The sequence below is a fragment of the Gadus macrocephalus genome, chromosome 6 (assembly GCF_031168955.1).
Source record: "Gadus macrocephalus chromosome 6, ASM3116895v1".
NCBI classification, from domain to species: Eukaryota; Metazoa; Chordata; class Actinopteri; order Gadiformes; family Gadidae; genus Gadus; species Gadus macrocephalus.
Window position 1 is genome coordinate 17819241 of NC_082387.1, and position 24279 is coordinate 17843519.

Genomic DNA, 24279 nt, shown 5'->3' on the forward strand with positions numbered 1-24279 from the left:
CAATAAAACAATAACTTGAAAATTAAGAAATCAAACAAAGCAACGTAATCAGAATCGCCACTGAGGCACCAGGGACGACGAATCTTACCCAGTGCAGGGGAAAGAGTCAACTGTCCAGTCGTGAATTTAGATTTCTGCAGGTTTATTTTCCGATCTTCCAAGCAAACAAAACAAATGTGCAACAGTGTGAACCTGCAGCCTCACTCCTTTGTCTCTCTTGTACAGCTGGTAAAAAACCATGACCCTTCCCAGTGCCTGTCTTACCTATGCCCGCCACCTCTATATATAGGCTAGTAATAACTTCAAAACAAAAGCATAAACAAACTCAAATTAATACTTATTTATAATACAAACGAGAAAATAAACATAAAAGTCATATTATTTTATATTAAGCAAACAAACTAAATAAATGTTTTACAATTAAATCTAAGAACTGCATAGCTCCAACACATATAGTTAATAATATAGTTTCTAAATGTATTTATACTGTGTACCGAACTGTTGCCTCTATTAAAGACAACTCTATCTGTTTCTACCGGCCTGTCGTCATGATTTGTGGTTTTGAGTGTGTCACCTGTTTGCACCAGGGTTCCAATTAAAGCGTTTCTGCGGGTCTTAAAAGAAAATTGGTTTATGGAACCAAAAACTACTAATGCAAACTGTGCAACCCGGTAGAATTTTATTGAAACCCGACCAGCTAGTGTGTCGCTGGGGCTATTGTCATCTCCTCTCGTCAAATGACAGCTACTTGTTTCTGTCAACGTTAATTAAGTCTACTATTGGTAAATGCAACTTCAACAAGATCTATCTCCCCCTGTTTGAGAACAACGCTGCACTATGTGCAAGAAAACGCTCAAATTAGGAACGTTGGGCATAAAGGCATAAGAGTCGCATGGGAAGTCAGAAAAACATAATTATACTACCTGGTTCGTGTAATGATAATAACACACATTACAATTGGCGGAAAATTTTGGCTGGGGCTAAGACCTCTGGTTACTTGTTTTCACAAAGCTTTTTTTTCTGTCATACAGCGGCTGACTAACAGTTAGATTAACCAATATCTGCAGACAAAAGTCAACTACAATTTCTCTAGTAGGTTTGTCACTTTTTTTTTTTTATGAAGCGTCACATGATACTCTTACAACTCTTACACACAGTTCTGTGTAGTCATTTCTTTTGATTGTGAATACATTTATTTACTTTGAAATTAATTCTGGCACCTCGATTTCCATATTCGGTACCTCGAATATGGAGTTGAAATAGGTATGGAATTAAATCTGTGCCATCTGATTTTGAAAATAAAAAGCCATTGAATTCGAAGCACTGAATATTTATGCATTGAAATAACGTGTCTGAATTTTTTGCCTCTGAATATAACTCTTTACATTTTTCAACAAATCATTTTGACCTTTATTTTTCAATGTTAAAAATTTCACAATTTTAAATTTAAACTTAAATATTTTCATCTTCCCCAAATTCAACATGCCAAAGTCACATGCAAAATTCAATGTAAGAAATTCAGTGTTAACATCCGGGGACCCAAGGAAGTGTAATCCATCCTAGATGCTATATTGCGGTCAAGCAAGAGAATAACTACTACATCTTTTTTTGCAGGAATTGGGATAGAATGTCTAAAGAATGTCAATGATATTAACATTTTCTTTTACATTTTCTTTATTTTTCTCGTCTCCCTTCATACGTCGCCATCCTCTGTTTCCGTGGGCTCTTCACCTGCCCTCCAATCAAATCCTGACCTACTCCAGGTAAGGGCACTTTTGACATTTAACCCGTAATATACTAGTAACGTGGCAACAGTTGCCAGTTGCCAGTTATTCCTGCAGTGGTGGACAATTTGAATACCAGTTTTGCTGTTTTTTCTACCCATTTTTGCTGTTAATCCAATCCTCCTATCCACTTTCACCTATTCACCGCATTCTCTTGTGTAAAGTACTTGGAATTGTTGAAAGGGTGCAAGTATATAATTCAAATGACAAGTATATGTACCACTGGAGGGCTGCACTTTCACTCCCATATGCACTGTGAACCATCCTTAACCTTTCACAGAAACTAGAGGGCTTGTGCTTGTGCTCCTGAGACACTCATGGATGTCCACAAAGCATATCAAAAGGCAGTGTTATTGTCTCCGGTCTTCTCCTTTTACCTCCATCACTCCATCCCTCTACCCCTCCATCTTCCTACCCCTCCATCCCTCCATCTCTCTACCCCTCTACCCTTCCATCCCTCTCCCCCTCTATCCCTCCATCCCTCAGTTTTATCGCTTCTCCTTTACTTCCCCTAATAACGGATTACTGGGTAAGTGCCAGAGGGACATGGGATAAATTAACCTATTGCCATACTGTCTGAAATAAATGGAAGCGTTTCACCAAGAGAAAAAATCCCACAGAGCCCTCAGTCAATTTCCCCTTGTGCTCGCCTCATACTGATACACATACATACACACACACACACACGCGCGCACACACACACACACACACACACACACACACACACACATACACACACACACACACACATACACATACACACACACACACACACACACACACACACACACACACACACACACTCTCTCACTCGACCCCCAGCAGAGATCCAACCGCTGGCATTGGGGTTGGGCGTTTTCCGATGGAACTGAATATCAAGATTGTATACAATTGTGACTGTGTCCGTTTACAATACCGTATCAAGATATGTCTCTCGCTATAAGCGTTTGTTGAATGCTTTGCTGCAATTATTTGTAGTTCTCTCACTGATATTATCTCAGGTTGTGTTTACTGTCCGCTGCGGTCATTTGAGGCTAGAGAATGTGATCTGACGTCAGCCAATCAGTGGGATGTACTCGAGGGAGAGGCACAAGCCTATGATAATAAATGCGCTAACATGGCAGCTAGCACTGTATCACCGCAGGACCATGAATTAATTATATAGAATTGCAGAAATTCAGAGTACAATAAGATCAAGGTTGGAAAAGTTTCTTTATTCTTTATGTCTGAGAATAAAGATGGAATTAATGATTGCATACATTAGCATACATACATACATTTGTAAGTTATTGTAAGTGAATTCAGAATTTTTGCAGCTAAAAAAAAGTAATTGATGTTGTACCATAAGATTTATGACCATGTAGGTTGGTAATGTATCTCTAGTCACAGAAAATATGGGTAAATCTGTGAATTGTTTTGAAAAGATCTGTAGAAGGACCCGCAAACTTGCACAATACACTGTCAACAAATACAAAACTATTTGTGATTGTGTTCTTTTTATTTCAATACATTATAACTTAATTTTGATCAAAGTGTGTAAACAACTCATTGATTACAAAGTCACTACATATCAATCCTTTGAGTGTCGAATCTGTGATTCCTTGAGAATACTTTTGGCACATATTGCCTATCGAGCACATCTTATAAGATGTGTCCTGGCTTAATTACAAAAGTAGCTTTGATTCTTTGGTTGCACCGTAAACATCAATGTTTTGGGGAGAGGATTTAACTAATTGGATAGGTCTGACTCTAGCTGCCGGATGAATAAGGGTTCCAACCGGGCCAGCGCCCGTGATGTCCAGAGAGATAGTGATTCTCTGAATGCACCGGAGAATAACCTTACTGGGTCGCTGTTTCTCAGTCTCTCTCTCTCTCTCTCTCTCTCTCTCTCTCTCTCTCTCTCTCTCTCTCTCTCTCTCTCTCTCTCTCTCTCTCTCTCTCTCTCTCTCTCTCTCTCTCTCTCTCTCTCTCTCTCTCTCTCTCTCTCAACGAGACCTGCTGGGAGATATGCCAGGCCCTTTTCCTAACTTTGAAACTCAGCACTATGTATCAGCCCAGATCTATCACATCACCATCTCAAGAGGCTAATGTTATTCATAGACCTGTGTGTATGTTGCGCCTATTTGTATTTGTGCCTTTGTTTGTGGTGTGTGGTTTAAGTGTGTTTGTTTATTAGTGATTTACATGTGTGTTGGTGTCTCTGTGTCCTGTGTGCATGTCTCCTTGTTTGTATGTGTGCCTATGTGTTTGCACGTCTTTGCTTGTACATAGGCCTACGTGGTTGAGTGTTTTGCACATGCACATGCGCAGTTGTGTGTTTTGTGTGTGTGTGTGTGTGTGTGTGTGTGTGTATGTGATTGTGTGTCCGCCCATGCAAGTGGTGATCATGGGTTGACTTCATCTCTAGTGTGTGTATGTGCCTGCCATCGTTCCTTCGTTCCCATGCATATTCTGGTAGAGCACTGACACGTTAACCTTTCCAATCAGGTGGGGGGAGGTAATTGGACATCTGTGTCTGGACACTGGTCCCTGTGCCAGTTCTCTGGCTAAAGCTCCCCCCGCCAGCCTGGCTGAGGGTCCCCCAGCAGGGCAGGTTAGATGGGTTCCCTCACCGCCTGGGAAGGCACAAATATAAAATGTGGAACAGCTGTTGAGGAGAATGTGGGCGATGAAAAGAGTAGCGAGAAAATGAAACGCTGTGTGTGTATGTCGTGCACAAGAGGGATTTTTACGGTCGCAGAAAGATATGGAAAGATATTTCATTATTCAACTTAGCTTTTTTGGCAGCAAGGTCTAATGGGGATATCCATGTTTTTATTTGTAATGAAATGTGGAGCGTTCGATCTTACCGCTTGCAATCACCTCCCGCTCTGTGACGAGGTGAATGTTTACACTGTATGTTCAGCAATAAGACCTAGCCATGACTCACTTGAGGACAGCCAAACGGTACTGCTGTCTCTTTGCAACGCCTTTTATCATGTCTCTTATCTTGTGAATGTGGTTGGTGCTTCATCCAGAGTGGTTTCCACCCGTTTTGTAAACCTCTTATTGGTGCTCCAATCACCAAAGAAAATACCAACCGCAGAATAGTTTGCTGATGATCAATATCCAGTGGTTTTTCAATTGGATAATTTTTCCATGTTTTCCCGTCAGAAGAGTGGAGTGGCTCTGACCGACTCTGACTCTGATTAACAGCGTTCTCAGTCACGTTGTGTTGTTCTGACACAGTTAACAATGCCTGAGGCCGAGATGAGTTCGAATAGAAGTAAAAGTCAGATTGGAGAAGCAAAAAACCCTAAAAGCTATTCACAGAATACTGACTTTTGTTTTGAATGTTATGGCTGTCGTCTTCCTCCCCAGTGGTTATTATGAGGTCTTAAACAATAATCAGTTCTCTATTCCCTACTCTTCACAGAGCACTAGTGACTTCAGAAAAGTATTCACTAATAAATGCTGCCCCCTATTGGTTCTAGGTCTACAGGACTTTTTTACTGGATATTAGGTCTACAGGACTTTTTTACTGGATATTTTCCTGTGTAAGTCATTAACCTTATCGTTTGTGTCTCTGACAGTGTGTTAATACTTAAGTAATATGTCCATTTAAATTTAATTTGGTGTGTGCATTTATAATTTAGAAGGCTTGTGCACATTGTCTAATATGCAACAAGTATTTGTCTCTGTTGCTACATAACTAATGAGGAATATGCTGAGAAATATTGAATCATGACAAAATAAGTTTGACGTTCTGAATAAAATGCATGCATAAAGATTAACATATTTATATACACCTCCCTGACCACCTGAGGGCTCCACAGACTACAGCTCTTTTTAAACGGAACCTCAAAACCCATCTCTTTAAAAGAGCATTTAGCTAAACTTTCTTTGAGGTTCCCCTTTTAATCGTTTTTTTTTTTTTTTTTTTCTCTGAAGCACTTTGAGATTCTTGAATATAAAGTGCATTATAAATAAAATGTATTATTATTATTATTATTATTATTATTATATCCTAGCACAATATGAGACCAAATACAATTTTGTTTTTGTTATTATTCACCACTGTACTAGTTTGATTGATTATTTTGTTTAACAACGTGAGATTTATTATGTAATCATGCTTTGCAGTGATATTTGTCCACCATGCATTATCCAAATATTCTGTTATCATGCACTATTAAAAGACGTCCACTTGAGGGAGACACACGTTCGGACAATGCTTACTTGCTAACTGCCTTGCTACAACACAGCAGGTTGTAAATACAAAATGTCTTACCTTCCTTTCGTCCTTCCTTCCTCTTCTCACCCCTTCCTATGTCTGTATCTGATTATGTGTTTCCGTAAATTAAGAAGGTCCATAATGGGCCTAAAATCAACCCCCTACAACCCATACATAGTACGTCTTTAAGGATGTGAAATACTGGAGGTTGATGGTACCAGTTGAGTAGCCGGTGATATCAGGTTATGATGACTCAGACCGGGTATATGTCTTGACCCCCGCTACATAATGAATAGATAGGACACACAGATGTTTGGCTAAGTTAAGGTATTGTTGTTCAAAAGCGGTTCATTAGCTGCAAAGCGTTTGGCGCGCACACACACACACACACACACACACACACACACACACACACACACACACACACACACACACACACACACACACACACACACACACACACACACACACACACACACACACACACACACTCTCTCTATTTGCTTACTTCCTTTCTTTTGCATCTTTTAATGCTCAATAGGTCCACTTGTGTCTCTCCATCTCATGGTTGCCCCTAGTAACAGAGGTGTAGCGCAAAAATAGGTCTTCCAGCGCGGCAGCCGAGGCTGGCTGGGGCTCCAACTGAAAGGCATAAAAATAGAAAAAAAGGCTTTCATCCTGGTTTAGGGTTGAGACTAGAGAGTAAATTTAAGGAATATAGAAAACAAGTAAATGGTTGTGGAAGCAGGGGGAAAATGGGTTTTCGCGAGGCAAACCTGTCTGTATTTGAAGAAGGCCATTCGGCAGCCTTTTCGTATGCCTCCTGTGACACTTGCAAGGTGATGATAAATTACACGCTGTCCAATGAAGGCTAATGGTTCTCCGTCGCTCTGTTCACCCTTCTTTGAGGCCTCTGTGTTTAAACGCGTTCAAATTTGAATGATGTTCTTCTGATGTAAATTTGCAGCTGCATATTAATTGCCGTTGTGGTTCAGGTCCCTCTAAGGCAGCATGCTCTTCAGGGGGGCCGATCTCTCTCATATGCCAGCAGAACAATGACAAAGTGCAGCCGAGGCCGGTGGGTCCTAATGACTGATCATTGAGATGTAAAGGGCCCGACCGATTTATCGGCCTGCTGATTTAATCGGCCGATTATAGCCTTTTTGAAAATAATCGTCATCGGCCAAAAAGACGCCGATTACAACCGATTTTTTTTAATTTTTTTTATAAATGTTATTGCGATTAGTATCCTGCAGATTGCGCTCCTACTCGCCTTGCTAACTAACAACTTTAGCTGGAGTAAAAAAGAGGGGATTGAATTTTACCGTACAACATGAAAGCACGCTCGCTCAGGCAGCTGCGCGCTCACCTCACCAATGTACACAAGACGCGTTGTTTGAGCATGTTGTGCCTGTTTTTCTTTAGGTCCCAGGCCATGTTAATTTGTTATACTGTAGACTCTAACGGTGAGACCATACTGCTCAGCACGCACGTGTTAGTCACTGCTCACGAGCGCAGCACATTGGGAGTTATTTATTTATTTTACATTTTACATTACACTCATTTTTTACTGTAAATGTATTCTAAAACACTCAAAGATTTTGCATTCAATTCACATATTCGTCAAAAGTGTTTAAAGTATATTTAAGGTATCAAAAACTACGTTTTATTTTTTTTTAATCGGCCGATTAAATCGTAATCGTAATTTTTCTCTGAAAATAATCGGCATCGGCATCGGCACTCAAAAATCAATATCGGTCGGGCCCCTGGGAGCCGGCTCATTCATTTCCTCTCGCAAAAACAGGCGGTTGTTGACTTGGCCTGTAGTTGGAGGTAGAGTTACAGTTCCTGTTGATCTGGGAATTTCAAACAAAAGCTTTTTCCTTGGTCATTTTTTTTTTATCGTGGGTGTGATGAGTCTCTTCCTTGACGGTAACTGTCGTAGTCTGTGAGACAGGGTAGTGAGACAGGGTAGCTAAGTCTAATTTTGGAAAACTGATTTTAGAGTTGCCTGGATAAACAGATGAACGTTAAACATGTAGTAAAAATGATTTCAATTGAGTGACTGTGGCACATTCAAAGGTGCTGTAGGTTAGATTAAAGAGGTATAATTTGAGAGTAATTTGTTAGAAATTCCATAGCCATCAGTCTTCTAATAGTGCATGAAATGCTCTATGAGAATATTCTCCGGTTGACTGCGTCTGTGGGACATTTTAGATTAAAGACCGCTGCCGGCTCATTTCTGACCAATCAGCACATTCCTTTCCTGATTGGTTCAGGGAATGCATTTTTCTGGCAAATACAAATTCAAGGCAATAATAAGGGAAATGTTGAGAGATGACTACTGGTTGCTATATTTTTTTTCGCCTTCCTCAGACACCTTATCAGACCACCTATCTTTTTTACTGCCATCTTGTATTGCTGCCACCTTCCCATTTAAACCGTTCTTAAAGGGGTTGTTCTGATATCAAAAGCCTGAGGAATATCCAGTCAGAAAATGGCAACCTCTGTATTCTGTAAAAAATGAAAGGTTGCTGGGCAGAGTAGAGATGGAAGAGGGGGGAACCTTATTGCATGATGGATTGAAATATTTATGGAGCTTCTCAAAAATGGATGAAGAGCAAATGGTCTCCCTGATTGTCTGTGCGGCTGTCCTACTTCCTGCAGTCTCTTTCCTCTTGACCACACACTGAATGCAGAAGCCCCTCTGTTCCATACTGCTCTGAGGCACACCCATTATGTTGCACTGCTCTCCGGGACACTGTAGGCATGTGTGTATGGGTGTGTGTGTGTGTGTGTGTGTGTTTGTGTGTGTTCGGTGTGGACTCTGGGTTACCCAATAACAATTGTAAGCTTTCGAATACACACACACACACACACAAACGCATCATGCAAACATGACATTACACTCTGTCACGCTTGCTTCCAAATTCTTGTTTCTTGCTCCTCGTGAGCCATGCCTGCTTTACACACTCAAATATCCATCAGCCTCTTCTCTCTCTTTTTCTCTCCTCAGGCACTGGGCTTCATAAGGAGAGCCGCGGTGTAGTGCTGCACTAAGATAAAGGGTGGGGGGGTTGTATGTTTGTGTGTGCTTGGGAGATGGGCAGTGGGGGGTAGTTGGTAGGGAGAACGGAGGACCGAGCAAGGGAGGGTGGGGAGGAGGAGGTGAGAAGGAGGACCTATGAACACTGTTCAAGGGGCAATTCCGTCGAGGAGTCTTTTTACGCTGAACACGCACACTCACAAACACACACAGAGGCAGGCGTGCTCTCGCTCTCTCTCTCTCGCTCTCTTTCTGTGTCTCTATTTCTCTCTCTCTCTCTCTCTCTCTCTCTCTCTCTCTCTCTCTCTCTCTCTCTCTCTCTCTCTCTCTCTCCCGTGCTGCTCTCCGTGGTGCTCTAAAGGATCTGTAGCTGGGAAACTAACTGCAGTCAGCAATCAGTCTGTGAGTGTGCATGGAACGGCAGTCAGAGCCAGAGTGCTAGGACTGAATGGGAAGCGACCCGGGCGCATCGTGACGGCAAGCCGGTCTGACTTTTGGGGAGGGGGGGGGGGGATCTTCTGCGTCCCTGCACCCGAGCCTTTATCCCTTGTCCTATTATCATCAGTACTATTCTCATTATCTTCCACCGGGACTCCGGTGGATTAGTTCAGTGTAAAGGTCTCCTGCAGGGCTGGACCACAGTGGCCTGGCAGGGGGGGGGGTGGGGGTTTGAGTGCTGGGGAAAGAGAAGGACTGCGTTGGAAGGAATTCCCCTTTTTGCTATTTTTCCTCCTCTGTGTGCTGCAAGCCGGAGCGCTGTGCCTCGGTCCACCTGTCAGCCTGCCTCCACCTCCACAGCGGCCGCAGCCACAGCAGCATTCACATCATTCCTGAGGGCTTCCGTCCGCCTCCGGGTGGGAAAGGCAAGGAGTCGGAAGGCAGAGAATGGGATTTTTCGAAGCATCCTCTGGTTTCTAATCCAGGTGGGACCATTTGTTCGTGTTTTTTTGGACCTATAAAGATTACAATTACCGCGGAAAAAACTTGAATCCTTAATTATTTTTGGGGCGGTCCCATCCGACTTCTAGTGCAGCGGGAGTTTTTATTGTTTTTATGGTGGCCGTCCCCTGGTGCTCTTAAGGTCTTCGTTGCCTCCGGGTCGCAGCCATGGCCCAGCCGGCCGGCGTGGGGGTGGCGCTGGCCCAGCAGGACACGCTGGCGGTGCCGCCCATGCCGAAGCACGCGGGCCTGAACGAGGACCTGGTGAAGATCCTGCGGGAGAACCTGCTGCAGCCCGACAGGCCCCGTGGCCACCGGCGCTCGCCGTCCTCCATCTCCCCGCGCCTCTCGCCGCGCAACTCGCCGCGTCTGCTGCGACGCATGCTCCTCAACAACAACAACACCCACAAGCAGCGGCGCTTCACCGTGGCGCACACATGGTGAGACTCCCCCCCCCCCCCCAACCTACCCCCACCCTGGGGTGCAGCAGAATAACGCCTACAGAGAGGCGATCAATAACCAGATAAAGCGGGGTTGAAATGTTAATAGTTGGGTTTTTTCACAATCTGTGTGTGTGTAGGTTGTGTGTGCTAAATTAATTCACAATCTGTGTGTGTGTGTGGAGGTTGTGTGGATTCACAATCTGTGTGTGTGTGTATGTGTGTGTGTCTAACTGCGATTTCTGTCCTTGTGCGATTTCTGTCCTTTGCACGTGTGTGCATTTTTGTGTGTACATCCAAGTGTGTGTGTACGTTTTTTTCGGCGTGTGTGCTTTTTTCGTGCATGAACATGCAAGTGTGTATACCTGGGCTGGGGTACCTGTTTTTGTATGTGTGCATTGGCATCTGCTCAGAAGAGTTTATACTTGAATTTTGTGCTGCACTAAAGGCAAGCTTTCAAGGTCAGCTCGGATTGTGTGCGTGGACCATAGTTTGTTTGCCCGGAGACGAGGTGGCGTGATGAGCTTTCAGACTGATTAAACGGCTTCTGTTTGCTATTCACTCTGAATGCTCTAGTAAAATGGCTTAAGTGTGTCTGTGTGCGTGCGGGCTAAATCTCATTTTCTAGGGTTTTCACATACAATCCCCTGGTGGACACGGGATGACATTTCAGGCTTCCCCGACCTTGTTGCTCTTCCCCTTTGTTTCTGCTTGTGTCGGTATGTGCTTCTGCACAGGCTTATAAATGAAGATCAGATTGCACGGACTGCTCTCCCCTCGTCTCCTTCTCTCCTGCTGTTGTTCCCAGTCAACTCCTGCCTGCCTGCAGTTTTTGCCTATTAATTAGTCTTCTATTCCTGGCCATCCATCCCAGCTCACTGGCACACACCCACGCTGCTCCCCCATCCCCCCTTTCCTCCCTCCTTCGCTCACCTAATCCCCACATCCCTGCCGCATCCATCTTCCTACTCTCACCAAATCCCTTCCCTCCTTGACTATTTACTCCCCCCCCCCCCCCCCCCTTCAAAGCACACACGGTCAATTGTCACCATCAATTGTGAAGCCAATTTCCCCATCTTTGTACTGTAAAGAGTAATTAAAGTCATTCATCTGTAAAAATAATAATATATTTTATTGGAATGTAGGGCTGGTCCAAATAGCCGAACAGATTTCGGTCAAAGTTTATTTGAATAGACGGTTCACAGAGGATATCTTGCGTTTTGGAACCTAATAGAAAATAGATAAAGAAATAAACGTTTAATAAAGAAAACGACTGAACTATTTGAGTAAGTAATAGATCAAAATTGCTAGCATTATCAAATTAACCAAAGGCTTTTATTTACAGCCAGCTAATCATATCAGCCATGGAAGCACTTGTTTACATTTAGCTTGTAGGAGGTCAACAGGCTAGTTTTGCCGGTCTATCAGTTTTGACAAAGTAGTACTATGTAGAGAGCGAATGTAAGGAATTATAAATACTTATATTTATGTATTTTTAATAAATATATTTTTACATGAGCAACGATAAAAAAACAGGTTATTGGATGTAAGTGGTTAACATCCCTAAAACACACATACACACTAACACACTAACACACTAACACACACACACACACACACACACACACACACACACACACACACACACACACACACACACACACACACACACACACACACACACACACACACACTGCTTCATGTAGTGTGTGTAGTCCCTTTGCCAAAACATATTTCCTCATCCTTATTTCCCTGGTTGCCATGCCTACACACCCGCCCACTAATCCCTACCAAATTCCCTCCATATTTTCCTCCAGTCTGTCACTCGACAGCAAATATATATATTTGCTTTTATCAACATGGTTGAAGAAAAACTTCAGAGTGGATCTCAGGACTCAAGTGGCATTCCTTTGGTTTTGATTGGTGGTCAGTTACATTGCCTTCGTAATCTCCCCCGGATCCCGGAACATTAGGGTAAGACTCCCACAATCTGATTGCAGAATGCAAACGTAGCATATGTTCTTCTGCTTTTGCTTTGCATTAATTGGTCCTATGAACTTGCATTTAGCCTTTTCAAATCTGTCCAGGGCTTGCATGTTAAAAATTTCACCTTTTAGATTAACGGCAGTCAATCACAAACCCTCATCATCTTAACAACCGTGCTGAAAGATCAAGTAGTTCTGATGTCAGTCATCTGCCAAGCAGCATCAATCATCACGCTCCTAAAGTGGCTGACAAGACGTCGAGCATAACCGCTGCCCTAGTCCTGCATTAACATCCATCTGTGGATCCCCATGTGTTCATTCTCGCCTTGCTGACATCCACTAATCAAACAGCCTTCACTTCAACATGTCTCTAAAGGATAGGAGGGAAAGGTACGGTATTAACGCAACACTAAAAGGATAAGAAAAGAAACCATAGTCCAAGTTAATATTTATATTGCTGATATGATATTTCAATGAATCAGAGATGCTCACAAGAAATTATTTGCAAGTTTAAGGCAACTCACAAGTCACGATTGATTGTATAAAAAGTTGGTATTAACCTCAGAATATAATTTGCCTGCTATGATACTTTCTGCCCCCATCCATATGCGCAGGCAGAGAGAAGGACAGCTACAGTGTTCTTGTTCTCTACCGGAAAGCCAAGGCTTTGGTTGCTAAGCTTTGGATAGATAATGAGTTATATTTCTATTACAGTTATATTGTCATTATTATATTGTGTATGTGTGTGTGTGTGTATATTTATTACATAATAATGCCTTATAACTGGTGAGAGATGATATGTGTAGAATGAACACCAAGGGCATAAAGCTGCACATGATAATGAGGGAGGGAATGACAACCATCTCGTCAGACATTTTCTTAATGGGAAGACACATAAAAAAACTCAACACAAGTCTTTTGAGAAAGGGTCCCAAGTCAAAACTCTTTTGAGGAAGGGTCTATAGTCAAGTCTCAGCTTTTTTGAGGGAGGGTCTCAAGTCGAGTCTCAAGTCTTTTAAGGAAGTGTCTCAAATCAAGTCTCGAGTCTTTTAAGGAAGTGTCTAATGTTAAGTCTCAGGTCACTTTGGGTGCGACTTGAGTCCATGTCGCTAACTCAAGTCCATATCTCTGCAATTTACCAATTTAATATAACTCTGTTACCAGAGCAGCACTAATAGTTTGCACAAGTGATGCTGTGTTGCTGTCCTTGTGTACTCAATTTAGTCTGGGACGCTAATATCGGACCATGGTCTTCCTGTTAAATGCCTTGACTAAGGACAGGAACACAAATGTCTTGTTTCGAAGAGTATGCCCATACAAAGCATACTTTGTGATTATTAAATACTCAACTTTCACACACAGGGACAGATACGTTTATAAAGCGTGTGTGTGTGTCTTTGTGTTTGTGTGTGTGTGTGTGTGTAAATGTGTGAGGAAGCAGAGTATAATGAAGCGATACTTTACCCCCGCAGTGTCCTGAAATCTGTCCCACTAAAACTATTTTTGGAGATGAGTAGTTATGTGTTTGCGTGTGGGCTGCGTGTTTTTGTGGATCTGTCTGTGCGTGTGTGTGTGTGTGTGTGTGTATGTTTGTACCCATGTGGGTGTGTGTTTTTACTCTTTCCCTCTCTGAGAACGAGGTGAAAGTGTATTGCGATGAATGCCATCTTAATGTACTCCAATCGCCTTCTTATTGTTTGGCTGCTGCAGGGAGGCACGCAAAGCTGCCGTGCTGTAAATTTAATGACACACACACGCACACACACACGCACACACACACGCACACACACACGCACACGCACGAGCGGGCCGCCCCCAGTGGCTGTACTCAACACTTGATTAACAAGACAATCCTCCTCCACAGAGCTATTGGCTCTAATGTAGCACTCGCACTGTTGCGACCGGCGGACTCCCAGTCGGGACGCAGTAGACAGCTCCGGCTCCGGCTAACGCCTGGCCCTCAGTAGACATCAATGGGTCTACAATCTACATCAATGGCGGCGGCAGCAGATTGTCTGGCAACTCTCCAGGGGGGGCGACTGGTTTGATCCCGGAGCACGGGTGTCTTACCCCAACAGCCGGTTGTTGTTGATGCATTGTGTTGTCGTGGACACGCTAATTGTATGCTAATTGTGAAGGGGTGAAAATGGGGTAATTGGCTTCAGAGAGCTGGAGTGGACTGGTCATTATGCTGCAATAAGAAAAGCAACCTTCGTCCATACATTTATATCACGTTGAATTATCAGGTTCGATTTTTCTGATGAAATGGAAAAAATCATTCTGTAAAATCCAAAAAGACAAATTGTAACGTTTACCATCTGTTGAGTGAGAAGAATATTTCTTTGTTTTACTAGGAACCCTGACTAAACAGTGAATATTGCTATTGATATTTAATAATAGTGAGTAAACGTGTTGCGCACACACACAAACACACGCACACATCATTTTATGAGGGTGTGTGGTGATGCAGCTGTGTGGGCTAAATAATGGGTGGATTTGTGTAACATTTTATTTAACATTTCCACAAGGCGTGCTTTTATGTCTCTGCCACGTTGAAAGAACGTTAAAATACGAACACTTGTTGTCCCTCTCGGACTCATAAAAATGACCCTCCACTCCCTCCCGGGTGACCTCAAATCAATCTGATTCCTTACTGTTTGGTGTGTCAGGGTAACAGCGGCTGGCATAGCATGTAGCGGCGCAGGGTCTCTTTGTTAGCAGGCAAGAATTTGCTGAAGCAGAGCAGGTGGTTCATGTGTGCTCATGCTGATTTTTTCTCACACAAGGCCTGGCTTCTGGCCGTGTTGATGTCATGCTGCAGAGCTGGCTCTGGAGGGATGGGAGGGAGTGTGGCACGCGGATGGATGGAGATCCTCAATGCTAGCATGTGGGTGGAGGGGGAAGATGGATGCCAAATCAATCGGTGAATGGATCGGTGGATCAACGGGACGGAGGGGGGATATGGAGGAACGAACGAACGGTGGATGATGAATACACAAATGGTGGATTGGCTTTCATTAGTTGTGTGGGTGGATGGTGAATTACAAAATCAGTTAGATGAAGATTTGATTCATGGATGGATGGAGATTTACACACAAACGATTAATCGATTAGCTCTGAATGCACTGACTGCTGATTAGTGGAGTGGGTTGGGAAGGGAAGATGCCATACCAACTGTTTAATAAACTGTAACTTGATCAATAAATACGTGATGAGCACCAAATCCATTGTGATGATATATGCGTTGTACTGAAACGCTATATCAACCAAAGGGGGAAAAAACATTATAGTTATTTTAATTAAACCTATAGCTATACAGTATGGCTAAAGATCAATGCCTGGCAGGTTATATGGGAAACAAGTCAAAGAATGCATTCAAACCCGGCACTAAATCAACCGATGACAACATAAACAGCTCTAGATCAGCCGGGACAGGGGAGGTTGGCAAAAAAAACAACGGGATCGGATTAGGGCAAGAGGTGGCCTGTAGAGAGTGTTGACGTGGGAGGAAAAGCCCTCCTGGTATCTAACTGTAGCTCTTGTCCCTGTTATATCATCGCATTCTGCCACTTCTATCTCTCCCTGTCTCGTTCTCACTCTCTCTCTCTGTCTCGTTCTCACTCTCTCTGTCTCGTTCTTACTCTTTCTCTCTCTCTATCTTGTTCTCTGTCTCTTTTTGTCTCTATCTCTAGCTCTGTCTCGTTTTCTCTGTCGCTATCTATCGCTCTCTCTCTCTCTGTTTTTCGGTCTGGATCTCTCTCTCTCTCTCTCTCTCTCTCGCTCTCGCTCTCTCTCGCTCTCTCTCTCTCAGACATCAAGTACAGAGGTTATGACTGTCAGGCTTGTTACACTAATGGCTGTTGTATTTCTGCAACTCTCCTATAATTGAAGGAGCTTCTTATATAAGTAGCATAGATTTCTCAGAGAGGCTCATTGGTTCCTCATAGAGTCTCGTCGTGTTCTCCGATTTTTAATTGGTTAATCAGGGATCTCTCATGGAGTAATTAGAATCGCCATTGAGATTAATTCATCATATTTTTTTGTGCGTCCCATTCAAGACATAATCATTCATCATTGTATTTTTGCAGTGAAATGTTTGTGCAGTTTGCAAATGTATTTTCAAAGCCAGACATGTCTATCCATATATTGTCTGACTTACTTTATTTCCCCAATGAGGCGGAAAAGAAGAAATGTGAATGGATTTTCATCCTCTTTAGTTTTCCCTTGTTTCTAATTGCAAGCATAATGTGCTACTTCATGCTTGACGGTTTGCATATTGTATTGCACTACAAAAAATATATAGTCTTAATGTATTCCCTGATGACAATGAAAGCCTTGTGTGCCTTTACATTTTGCCTAAATCTGTAATAATGGCATTACATGTGCATGACAAAGCATTTGGTTGACGAAGAAGCTTGATTTTTAACCAACATGCTTGAAAATGATGGCTGCATATTCTCGTGGCCAGCAGCATTCAATGGGGGTCAAAATCAACTCAAAAAGCTGATGATTCGTTATGTCCATCTCTTTAAAAAGATGAAATGGAAGTAAACATACAATAATGTCTTAAATCATACTGTAGTTTTGTTCTGGTATTGTGGTGGTATTACATTCAGAATAACAGCCATATCAACAGGTTAAGTATATCATGAAGGCATTTAATTTCAAACAAATTAATTTCATAGTATTAATTTTGAATGAGTATTAATGTTAAAGCACAGGTGAAGTTGCGTGGCGTAATCCGTCCTCAGCTGAACATATATAATTATCCGTACACAATCCCTGCTTATGGTTTTAATATAGTAGTATCTAATGGAGGATATATAGTTTGTTGTTTGTTGATCAAATATGGTGTTAATGAGGGTCATGGGGGGGTCAATAGGCCAGCTGGTGAAGATTGGAGTTTAGAAAACCCTTGCTGACAGCGATCTGGGCTCATGTCCAAAATGAGTAGCAGTGATAGCCTCGGGACCAGAGCTTCCTGCCTTTAAAGACATTGGGAATGTCTCACCTTGCAAGTTACTTTCCATAGTCTCCTTCAAATGGTAACACACAGCTGCCTAGTTGCTGCTTTCATCATGTTTGCACCATCAAATCCTTGCAGAAGGGATTGCATCACATCGTAAAGTTTGTTCCGTCCACGTTAAGGACCTCTTTGACTTGGATGTCACGTAACTCAAGTAAGATGAGAGCTGTCTGTCATTTCACCTTGCCTACACCAAGCAAAGTCTTGAAGCGGACATTGTTTTGGCAGATGTGCATTGAATGTTTTGTATTGAATCAGTTGCCTGACAAAAAAAAATAGTACTCTGCTTATTACCAAATTGAAGCTAACCAGGATTTGTCTTGGTAATTAATGTTGAAAGCAAACCATTCTTAAATAATTCATGCCATTTGTATCCTGTAAACATCCAGTCAATGATATCTGGCATCTTAGGGACCATTAGTTCTGATTTGAAGGCAAAGCCATGTTTAGTCGTTCTTGGAAATTGCCTTTCAGTGTCATTTTTCAGGTTCCGGTTTTGCTGAAGTTACCATTTCAAATGCTCCGCTCCATGCAATATTAACCAGCACAGTTATTTGGAGTTAGGAAAGCTTTGTAGTATCACTGCTGCTGATGGAGCACTACATCGCAGTCTCCCAAAGCAGGCAAATGACCACTAAATCAATCCGATCAGGCATACACACACACACACACACACACACACACACACACACACACACACACACACACTTAGACACAACGTATCCTTGTATCATCCTTTCAGAGATATATCTTCTGCAATATGACTCAGCATTGACTTTGCATTTCAAGCTTGTGTCTGATCCAGTGTTAGGATGAATAGAACACAATTTAGTGTGTTATAACTGTGTGATAGAGAGAGAGGGAGAGGGAGAGGGAGAGAGAGACTTGTATGTTGGAGCTATAACACAGATAGCTTTATATTCACTTCCGAGCCGAGGTATGAGTTCTCCTGGAATGACTGCTGTAATCCAATCGACTGATATGAAAAAATAGAGCACACCTGAATGACAACAAGGATTACTTTGACATGGGCATAATCCGATTTTTCTCTTTAACTGTCACGCAACATATTTACTTTCTTCATTAGCACCTCTACGATGTAAACCGCATTACGTTGCCAAGACAATAGCAGAGCTTTATGGATAGGTAGCAACAAGACCATACCCAGATTGTTACCTGGGGTGCTATGTTGCTACAGTCATTTAAGATTCTAAAAATAGCATTAGAGGAAAAAAAACGCTTCCCGCTTCTTGTGACATGCCTGCGGCTTACTTAATGTAGGTCAGGTTTGTTTGTTTAATTTAAGAATGATCCTTGTGACAAAGGTTTTCCAGTGTAACGTGCGGCCATGTTTGTCAGGGCGTGGTTGCATTCATGGCCAATATAATCAATACTTCTCTGAGCATGGCCGGCGCTTATGGAGATCGAGGTTTTCAACCAATTGAACGTGTTTCTCTGCTTTCCTCATCCCAATCTTGTCGCTTTTAGATGGATCAATCTGTATAACTGTGCATGCCGTAGATGGCCTTTAAGCAATTTCTAACGTGCCTGACATTTTAAAAAACATTCGCAGCTGGTTCGTGACTCGTAGCAGATCAATAAAGTCTTTCTGCTTCTGTGGATTTCAACCCTGTTCAGAGGGTCCCTCTTCCCTGTACAACCAACTAAATCACTCTCAAGTGTAGTAATTGAACTGTCATCGGACTATTCATGGATGTCCATATGTGTGTCTCTTGAAGTCCCTGTGATTGCTACTATTGTAAACTCAAAGCAGCAATCACTGCTATGACAGACATGGAACAAATCCAGAGTTCCTGGATCTGATCCATGTAACTAAAATGTAATGACACCTATTGTGTAAAACCGATTTCCAAGGCATTTCTCCAAGAATCTGCCAAAATACTGAGGCTCGTAGATTACATTTCACTAGTTGGAGCTGGTATAACAATTCTGCAACAACGATTATTTCTTATTAGATCTTAATTACTTCCTTGTTCCCTTCCATTCCATTCCACTAACGAGAAATGCTGTTTGGTTATTACATCTGTCTGTCAACTGATGTAAACCAGCCATGCTTTAGATGGAGAGACCATTATGCAAAACCTAATGTTCACAGAGTCCAGAGCAGTCTGGGTGTGTGTGTTGCGTGTTCGCCAAGGTAACTGAATTATGATCCAACCGCAGAGAATAGGGATAGGGAGGGCCACAGCTGAAACCACGGGCTTCCCAATGGTGTCTCTTTCTTTAGACTTCACTGAAACTGAAAGTAACGGAAAGCTCCATTCCACCTGAAACTGGGTCTTTCAATGTTTTTATTACATTCATGCAACAAGGATTGTCCATAGAAACATTGGAAGCCCAATTAATGTGAGATGATTTACTTGTAGTTGTTTATTTGTAATAACAAAGTGCTAATTCGACCCGAAAGCAGTGGCCTACAAATACAAACTATGTTGAATAGGAGTCTTATTGGGTCAAATTAATCTTAGCTGTGTTTATTTCCGCTGTTGTTTCAAACGTTATCCATTGATAAGTGGGCCTGATAGGTGAAATCCCTAGTCCTGGCTAAATGTTTACAGATGAACAATTGCGTCACCAAGTGAAGCTTGGGTAGACATTCACAAATGCCTGCAAGGCACCATCTGGGACACCCAAAGTTTGTCAACTGTGCTTCTCATTCACGATGCACGTGTTCCTTCTCCGAAGCACTCTGACTCCCTTCTGAGTCCGTCGCTATAAATAGCATAGGGGTTCATTATCCCCTACTCCTGCTTACTCATCGATACAATAGCTTATTTCGATTCTGCAGCATCACAACTCTGATTGGATGAATGCAGTGATGAGCTCCCGACCAGTGCTAGGAGAATTAAATGGTTCCAAAAGTGCTCACTTTTGGAACCAAAAGGGAGCATGGTTCTGCCTCAGCACCTCCATGGCGGAGAGGGGATTAACCAGAGTCAGAGCAAGGGGATATTCTGCGTGGACGGGTAGAGGATCTGTGCGTAAAGCGGCAACGACTGGCAACAGGCTTTTAACAGTACACCAAACCAGTCCACTGCGGAAGCTAACGAATGTCTCGAGCTAAATGTAGACACATTCCCACCTCCCACTTGGACCGCTTCACACTCTCACCACCGTGGAGGAAATAAGATGAAAATAAATAAGAAGGAGGGGTCAGGGACGGAGGAGCAGAGGGGGCTGGGAGGACATGCAGCGAGAGAGGGAGATAAGAGAAAATGGGCCCTAAAGCGTCCATTCTCCTTTCAGAGAGTCTTATTAGCTTGAGGTGAGCCTCCTTTGCGGTGCACCAGTCAGTCTGAATCCATTGGTCATGGTTGATTATCATTGGTACACTGAGCTCATTAAAGAACAATGCCAAGTATAACACTTTCAAATCATTTGAATGCCAAATATTCTCCCAGCTGGGAACTATTCCATTTAGGTTTTCATCCCTTCACTTTGTGATAACAGGAAGAAGCATAACCTCTAATGGTATTTTCTAATTGGTTTTTTGCTCTTCTTTTTCCCAACTCAAATGATTCAAATGAGGGTGTGTTACAACAACCATGCAGTTTGGAAGCGTGTGTATCATGTATCAGTTAAACGTTTGAGGCAATCAGTGACATTGTTTGTCTCCTCACTGCTCGTTCGAACCAATATGTTCCTTTCATCAAACATACCAAAATACAAACCTCGTCCCCACACAATGAATGACTAATGCCTATGATCTCAGACATAAACGTGGAAATATGCACACTACAAAGGTATTATAATAGTTATATAATATCCTATTGCTCATTTCCTTTCATCTCACCCCGATCAGCCCACGGGTGAAGCTTTCATTTGCATCCATTTTCCACACCATCCTTCCCTTCTATCCATCTCCCCGGACTGAGCGTCGCTCTACCTGCCGCCCCCACCTCCCCCGTCCATTTTCTTATCTGTTGTTTGCAGACCATGCTCTCATACTTAGGATCAGGAGCTCTCTGTGAGACCCCATCATCTCGTCCGGTCCGGCTCCATCACCTCAGCCTACACCCAACGCACACTTGTGGTTTCAGAGCTCAGTGAAGCAGAGCACAGCGAATGACAAGCATCCATTGCTCAAGGACTTCACTCAAAAATGTGTGTGTGTCTGTGTGTGTGTGTGTGTGTGTGTGTGTGTGTGTGTGTGTGTGTTTGCGTGGGACTGTGTGTGTGCTTGGGTGTGTGCAGGTTTGTGAGTGCGTGGGGTTGGGCGTGGCTGGGTGGTTTTTGGAAACAGATGACGGTTGTGTTATGATTTTTAATGAGGCAATAGCCCAATTAGTATGCAGCTGCCGCCCGCGTAGCGAAAGCCGTCCCTGTGGCTATTGATGTCATCCCTTGATCATATTTTACTGCTGCTTCCAATATCCGCCGCTTTATGACGCTGTGTTTTCATCTTGTGTCTAGTTGTGTGTGTGTGTGTGTGTGTTTGTGCACAACCCTGGATGAGCTTGCATGTGCAAATATAGACAGTTCAAATATATTCCGCTGTTGTTGCGTTTTTTCTTTGTACATGTCCATTATTGGCTGTGGGGTGTTTATTTGTGTGTGTGTGTTTGTGTGTGTGTGTGTGTGTGTGTGTGTGTGTGTAGCCTGAGATTGTCCGTCTCCTTTGTTGCACATCTGTGTCATCTTGTTTGAGTCTCATTCTTATTATGTGTGTCCTCTGCCGCTGATCTGGTCACCGGGGCCATCGGCTCCAATCGCAGGATTCAATCGGGGCTGCATGGAGTAATGAAAGACCCAGGACAGATTGAGCAGCGTGCTCTTTGTGTGAGAGCTAATTGGTTTGCACCACATCCCTCCTGAAGCAGTAGAGAGGTGGCGAGGGAAGGAAGGGCAAGACGCATTACAGACTGGCAGAGAGAGAGTGAGAATAGGGACGGGAAGCGAAAGAGAGAGAGAGAGAGAATTTAAATTTGTGCACAGGGGTGTCTGATTTGAGTGACGTATAGTTTATACCCGGTAGAAGTATAAGAAGAAATGCATTTTGGAAGTTTCAGACGGGTGGTCGATTATTTACGTTGATATTGTATATGTTGTGTCAAGGTAGAAGTTGAGTTCTAATCAATCTTGTTGATTTCATTTCTCTGCCGTACTCAATATTTTTCCATTTAATCGTTTCAAATACACTGCATAGTTGTAATGCTCCATGATTTGACCACATTATCCAAAAGAAGAGACAGACCAAATAGATTATGCTCAATGATACCAAGTATCACAACAAAAAAAGTTCTACCTATCGATATCATATGAACAGTACAAAAGTATATATATTTAATCCATTATGATTATATACATCCATTTACTGTAGATATAAAGCACCAATGCATGCATGGTTAATAAGACAGGGGCTATTGAGACACAGCTTCTCCAAGATGGTGGCCGGAATGACAAACGACCAATGAGGGTGCACAGCGGGAGTAAGAGGGGGCTGTGGGGGGCTGTCATGGCACTGGGAACAGGGTTGAGTGGAAATAGAGAGCGTTGTGATTGGTGGAGTAATTTTATGTCAAGCCACACGGCAGCGGGTACATTGGGAGTGGCACGGAGAGAATTAGTTCCCAATTGAATTGCGGACCACTGTGACAAGCCAGCATTGATTAGGTTCATGGGCTATAGGGAAGGTTCAAAAACATGAACTGTACACAGAATTCGAAACCATGATAGTTTTCTTCTCAATTTTGTGTCTGGGGAAAGGAGAGTTATTACAATATTTATACTTTCATCGAACCAACATTTTAGAGTCTTCAGACTTCTGCAAAATTCTGACTGTAGTATTTTGGGATTTCAGCTAAGACGCTATGTTCTGAAATGCGTTTGACTTTGGCTTATTCGATTATGCTTTCTGATGTTTATTCAGTCTCTTTCACTCTTTCACTGCTCTCCTTCCTTTCAATATGTAGCAATGGTCTTTTTCCATGGCACCTCGGACCATTCTGAACGTCTATTCATTGAACCTATTATTTTCCTGAGTGTGCGTGCGTGCATGAGTGCGTGCGTGTGTGTGTGTATCTGTTTTATGCAGGGGTATTGGTATTAATTTTTTCGATTGCTTTGCATTTCTATTTTTAGGCCGTTTATTATTGCAGCTAAAAATGATTCTGGGTGGCCTGGGAGGGGGGGCTGGATTATTTCATGCACTGATTACAGATACATTTCACTGCTTCCCCGCCTGTCAAAAAGTATCACACTGATCCTGGTAACACAGGGTGACACTCCAAAAGAGGAAAGGGACAGAGCATGCATGATGGGTTTAGGAAGGAGAAGTAGATAAAAGAATGCAGAGGCTGTCCTAGTGTCGCTTCTCTTTCACCCATCCAAAATAACCTACTGCCTTTCCATCCCCCACCAAGCACTTCTTTCATAGATCCATGTGATGTTAATGCTATAAGATCAATCACAAGCCAGACGATCGGTCTCAATGTTAACCTCAGCCTCTACCTTGACAGCAAAATGCTTCTTAATTGGATTCCTACACAGGGACAGGCATCGAGTGCAGGTGGCCACTGTAGCTGTGACAGTGTGTTTGTTCGCGCTTCAGGGTCACTATCCACCATGGTATTATTTTTCAAATTTGTCATTATTTTTATGTTGATTTGAATATTTTTTGCTATGAATGTGCACAACACACATACACACACACACACACACACACACACACACACACACTGATGCAGGCTGCAAATGGCTGCTCTTGACAAGGGAACAGATTCCCCTATGGGACTACGATAAGCGGATTGAAAGTCAGCTATTAAATGGATGCTGCAGCTAGTGGGGCCCAGCCATAGCAGTGTGTCATTACAGATAAATTGTTTA

At 42.8% G+C, this 24279-nt stretch overlaps 1 protein-coding gene across 2 annotated transcripts in view; it reads left to right on the forward strand.

Moving 5' to 3' along the window:
• The window catches only part of pde4d (phosphodiesterase 4D, cAMP-specific), a 98847-nt gene that overhangs the window by 20172 nt on the left and 54396 nt on the right, over positions 1-24279 (forward strand). The window contains exon 1 of one of the 2 annotated variants that reach the window (XM_060054645.1): positions 9726-10422. The exons of the other annotated variant lie outside the window; for it this stretch is intronic. Coding sequence (XP_059910628.1) covers positions 10151-10422 — 272 coding nt within the window. The 5' untranslated portion in view covers positions 9726-10150. Of the gene's footprint in view, positions 1-9725; positions 10423-24279 lie in introns of those variants that run through there. 2 annotated transcript variants of the gene reach the window in all.